At 43.2% G+C, this 6,000-nt stretch overlaps 1 protein-coding gene across 2 annotated transcripts in view; it reads left to right on the top strand.

Annotated features, from left to right (window-relative positions):
• The first annotated feature begins 213 nt into the window (after nucleotides 1-213).
• The window catches only part of HECW1 (HECT, C2 and WW domain containing E3 ubiquitin protein ligase 1), a 331,172-nt gene continuing 325,385 nt past the window's right edge, over nucleotides 214-6,000 (top strand). The window contains exon 1 of one of the 2 annotated variants that reach the window (XM_075586582.1): nucleotides 214-496. In XM_075586582.1, coding sequence (XP_075442697.1) covers nucleotides 464-496 — 33 coding nt within the window. In that variant the 5' untranslated portion in view covers nucleotides 214-463. The remainder of the gene's footprint in view (nucleotides 497-6,000) is intronic. The other variant, XM_075586583.1, reaches the window with a different exon arrangement.

Below are 6,000 nucleotides of genomic sequence, written 5' to 3'. Positions count from 1 at the left end.
ACACATCTCAGAGATCCTGTATCCAGCACTAAAACATGAGACTGCCTTTGTGTCTCCATGTGAATCCACGTACAGTAAGGGTTATTTCCCCAGCATAGCATACTACTTGGTATGGCCAACTTGTCCCTGCAGAGAATGCATTGGGTTTGGATTTGATGGGAGGAGAGGTAGGAGCAAGGGAGGACCTGCCAGCAAGTGATCAGCAGCAGCTTGTGGTTGGCTGCAGTTTCCCTGGTACCTAGAGAGTGGAGAAAGGAGGGAGGGGGAGAAGTGTGCAGCATTATAGCGTTTAAGCACATCTGCTGTCTCTGCTGGAATATGGTGCTATGACAGGATTGCTGCTGCTCACATGCACTGGTCTACGGAAGGACACCCCTAGCTACCATTTCTGCTGCAACATTACATGCACCTAGTCATGGATGGGACTTGGTGGATTTAAAATCTGAGCGTGCTACTTTGGATTATGATTTATTCTGCCCGGACTCTTATTATACAGGTAAAGTACACTATGCTGATACACCCCCCCCCCCCTCCCCTCCTTTTATCTTTGTTATGTTATTTTATATGGAACATAAGGATTATTCCTTAATTGTGGGAGGATTCCCATTGCAAACACATGCTCTATGTCATCCCTCCTTAACCCCTACTGGTGAATGAACTTGCAAAGCATTACACGGGGGTTAAGTGTTTGCAATGCTTTACCTCGGTGAGCTTATAATGCACAATGCACTCTTTCATTGCCAGTGCGGTGATATTATCTTATTACATGTAGGATTGGAAGTCTATGACTGACATTGAATTGCTTAAACCGATTAGAGGGTGACTTACCCCTCCTCCCCTAGGCTGGGTTGTTATACCCATTAGCACAGGCTGGGATCCTATAGGCAGAAGGGCCTCACTATACATTGTGAAATGTTCCATATGGATGGCTCATATGTGCTGGCTGGCGCTGAAAACAAAGAAACCCTCACCCTTTTTTTCACTGACAGCTGGGTGCCTTTTAATGGTCTCTTAGCACTAGAGACTTTACAATCTCAGCCTGACTGTGCAATCCTTACACAGGCTTCAGTTGTGTAATAGTGGAGATGTGTACACAAGGTGGAACATGCTTTGGTGGTTGCTTGAGTGCTGTGCCTTTATCATTGCAGTGGCTACAAACTGGTGGATATAGATTGCATTTGCTGCAAATGGGAGTATATACAGATGTAGCATTATGGTGCTGGTGCGTTATGGTGGGACATTCTGGGATAATCTGCGTTATCACTGCCATTAAACCCTGGGGAAACTCTGGGAAATTCTGTGTTATAACATGAGATGTTGTGTTATGAGCAGGAGTCATGAAGTCTGCTACATCTGTATACATGGAGGGAGATTCTATGCAATCAGCACTGGACAGCTCTCGTTGGCTTCTTAAATGAGAACATGTTAGCATTGCGGGACATGGGAATAAATGCACAGATTTGACCCAGCCATTAGCTGAACTGCATGATATTTCATTATGTATTGTGGGATGCTTTGCAGGCATTGACAATGAATTCTATGATATGTTGCAGGGTATTTCTATACACTACTCTGTCCGATGGCATAGGCTGTATCTGCATATACAAGTGGGGGCAGGGTATGGTGAGAGCTTGTGTTAGCTGATTTCTATGTATTAAATAATGTATAACACACCACCAGTGCACAGACATCATGCAGATAGAATCAGATACAGAAAGCTGCATTGGACCAAATATCACATCTCCAAGGCATGATGCTAAAGTCTATATGGATCTAAAGTTACCTGATTGGGAACTCACCTAGATCTTTTCACAAGTACCTATATTTATTTATGTATTTGTTTCCAATAGGTAATTAATGCCATTGGTCTATTCAGCTGGATTGGGGTTTTACATATTTCATATATTACCATGATGATTACTTGAATATTTTAACTGATTGCTTAATCTCAGTTTTTGAATTTGGAGTCATATTGTTTCGCATCAGTCCAACATCAAATGGATTATCTAGATTGCAAATACAGTGGAAGCAATAAACAGTTCAACAACTTGCCTACTGCTGTATTTTAGTTTTAAGAAATTATCTCTTTGGCCGCCAAAGTGACCTGGAAGATCACTTTAACGACAGAATCAGAGTCAACATTTCGCCATGGGCAGAAGAGCAGAAAATGCCACTAGATATCAACTCTTTAAAACCTTTTGCAAGGGTTCACCAAATAAGGAGAAACTGTTGTAGCAATTTGTGTACTGAAGTGATCAGCAGTTTCTAAAGCAGTCCTAATATATATATATATATATATATATTGCTCAGAGATGGGAGGATTTCAAATTAAAATATGCGCGCTTGAGGGTGAAAATAAATTGCACTGACTATAACAATACCTGCATGCCTTTAAACCTCCCAGGATTTCATGACCATCTGACCTGGGGTGGGTCACACAGCATGGACTAATAGTGCACCAATTAGGAGATGTAGTATTGGCATTCCTCTTCAAGATGCCACTTAGCAGGTGACCAGTGCCGCTATTCTGATGAGAGATCATACTGGGATGTCAATCATTTATTTAGACTGCAGGGATTTATTTTGAAACTTTGTATTTTCCACTAAAAATGGAATTACCAGTCTTCTGTCTGATATTCATGGTGAGTTTATGATAGAGATATATTGATCCAGTTTACTAAATCTCCCAAATCCATTTGACTTTTTTTTTTTTTAGTTAAAGTGCAACATTTGAATTATTTCTACATTGCATATGATACATTTTTCTTAGGTTGGCAAAACAGAGAAGAGGAATATTTGTGAAAAAATATTTTAGGGAAATAGTAGCCAATTGCAATACAAATTATTTATATTAAACTGCACAGCAGATGCAACTTTAGCAATGAACCACAGTCCATATTCTGACAAAAACATTGAAGTTGAATATTATTGCATGGCGCATTAAGAGCCCATTATACCACCCCTCCCCCCTCAAATAACGGCAGACACTCGATGTGGGGAAAACAAAACTGCAGCTTTATTTTTTAACCTGACATTTACCAACTCTTTTCCACCACCTGCCAGACAGCTCAACCATAGTTCAGAGCCCAAGAGCCTTTATATGGCTCCCGCTGCTACCCATATATGTGGTAGTAGAACTATTCCGCCAACCCCAACGAGGGCGCCTTTATAGCCAGTATCCTTATACCTCTTTGGCTCTTCCATTCGGCAAGGCCAACCACCCGCAGATAGCTGTGAAAAAAACCCATAACAAAACACGTTAGTATCATCCCTTTACTTTTTATAAAACAAAACAAGATCGTAACATTTCCGTAAATACAATAGGGAGGTTGGGCGGGCATCTTGCTGCTCTTGTGGGCCTCGTGGGAAGAGGCTCGCCCCCATGAGCACGTCACCATATTCCCCCACCTCTACCGCGCATCACAAGCTCCTCCCCCCATGTTTAACTCTTTAACCACTGGTGGGTGGAGTAGGACGGAGGGAGGAGGACCCAAGCAGGTAAGCAGAGGGCTGGGGGCTCCCGTCCGCCATGAGATTTCCCCCCCCCACCCCATTAGAAGATGTCTTTATTTGTTCCACTTCATTGTAAGCATTGTGAACCAGCCATGATTTTTGTCACACCCTTGCTTTTGTTCTAAGAAACCAATCATTTCTATTTTATAGCAAGACAAGTGAATTAGTTCAGTGCAGATATCCACAAGTTCAGGCCTTGAGCGTAATTGCAAGTCAGCATCAAGATATCTTCATGATAACTAAATTAATTTAGTTAAGTATTAGCTTGGGAAATCTGGAACAAATGGCCTGTTGGTTTCTCTCAAAGACTGAACTTGGACAACCCTGGTGTGTTAAACTTGGGAAACCCTGCCTTTGATGTGGGTGAACTCAATTCGAATCCCAGTGTCAACTCTCCTCGATACCTCAGGCAAGTCACTTTACCGTCTTTGCATTGTAAACTCATCGGGGCAGGGAGTAATTGTGACTGCAAAATTCTATGTACAGGCTTTTATACACTGCCAGGACTACAGGGCCTACGTTTAACAAGACAAGTTTGGTGCAGAACCGGGCATTTTCATCCTGGACAAGTTTGTCCCATCTGCCCCTGTTTGCACCTTGGGTTGTTTCAGTAGTTGAAATTGGGGAGGCGATACATGGTGCACAGATGATGACGGTGTATCATTTTCTGCGTCATTCTTTTTTTCCTTTTATTGACCATATCTGAAGTGGCATAACTAACATTCTACATCAGATGTAAAAAACTGTTCTAACATGTGACACAGCTCTGCTCCAAAAAAACGAGCAGTGCATGAAAACACATATTTCTCTGCATTGAAATGCAGATTCATGAGAAAAAAATGTAAATCTATTCTTGACATCTTTTTATTCTGCACATGAATTTAATGCACTAGAATTCTACATCTCTCCATGTGAGTGACCCGAAACGTTCTGTCTTCACCAGCACAAGCTGCGGGGACCTTGACCAGTGCCGAAGAATTATCGCTCTGTAAGGTCCGAATCGGATGCATGGAACCCTTGCAGCACAACCACGGCAGCGCTATCTCCGGAGATGTGGCTTTCAGCTTTTCTTTAGCCGCAGCTTCAGAGACAGTAAGGCTAAGGCCCCGGTAACTCAGCTGCAACGCGCGCCCGCGAGATTGGCGGCGCGTGCAGCCGATTACCTGGTCTGCAGGGAGCTGCAGGAAGAGAGACCGGGGGGGGGCGTGACGGGGGAGTGATGGGGGCGCGGCCATGACGTCACCCGGCAGGTTCGCCCTCATTGGCTGAACCGCCAGGGGGCGTGCCGTATCGCTCGACGTGAGTCCTGAGAACAGGAGCAGCTCTCGCCTCAGCGCTGCGGCCCCCCCTCGCAGCGGGCCCGGCGCCATTGAGGGGAGGGCTCTCATGCGTGCAGCGTCCGCCACAGCGGACGCTGTAATAGCCAGCGGGGTCAAGCCCTAAGCCTTGCTGCATCTGTACCGCACCAGGACCTCCCGGTGTAGGAATGCATTTGCTTTGTGCTTAGTTTATCACTATATTTTGTAAAAAAATTGCTTTAAATGCTCAAAGTTTGGAAGTCCAGATGGACAATAAAACCATTTTTTAAATATAATTGAGAGTGCATGGACTGGTTTTCCTTTTGATGTAACTACTCCTAATTGTTGCAGCCTCTCTCCATCAACAAACACAGATTTTGTTATATCTCTCATTTTGCCAATTTTATGTTTTCTACCAAAATCACAGAAAGTTAAACTAACTTATATAAAGTTTAACATCCCAGACCACAGAAAAACTGCTTGGTCTTATGTATTGTGCCTTTGTACAGCATGGGTAGAGCAGTATTGTGCTTATACATGCAAGATACTTTTATACTCTGAGCCCCTCTGGTTCCACTAGCCATCATTGATGAGCATTTGAAAGAATAGCCATTATAGCTGCAGTTCAGTCTTTTTTTTATTTTTATTTTTACTTCAATAGTTTCATGTGTGCAATCTCTAATTACCTAAAGAACTGTATAGCTGCAGGTCAATTCGTTCTCAATGTATTGATAGGTCGAAATTTGGTGACATAATTAGTGAAGGGATCTGTTTATATTCTGCTTCTGTCTGTCAGTGGAAGCTCATGAATATTCATGAGCACTCCTGCACTGACATGTGCTAGAGGGAGGGTAGGGCTGACAAAGGGGTGTGCCAGGGCTTGTGACAGGACATGAAGGGGCTGTTAAAATAGAATACAAGACAATTGGTCTTTCAAAGTTGTTTTTTTTTAAACAGAAAATGCTAAAAGTATTTTTTTTACTACAGAACTGATTTATTTAAAAAAACACACATGCAGGATATTGACTGAACTGCAGCTTTAATCTTGGTGGACCACTTGAAAAATCAGCATATATTAGTGATACTGGAATATGCTACAAGGTACCCAGACGCTATACCACTGCATTCAGCAACAGGGCCACCGAGGGGGGTGACAGCCGGGACTGGTGTCCTGGGCCCACTGGCTGGG

The sequence above is a fragment of the Ascaphus truei genome, chromosome 2, assembly GCF_040206685.1.
Source record: "Ascaphus truei isolate aAscTru1 chromosome 2, aAscTru1.hap1, whole genome shotgun sequence".
NCBI classification, from domain to species: Eukaryota; Metazoa; Chordata; class Amphibia; order Anura; family Ascaphidae; genus Ascaphus; species Ascaphus truei.
Note: the sequence above shows the minus strand (reverse complement) of the source record. Positions and strands in the feature narration are given on the sequence as shown.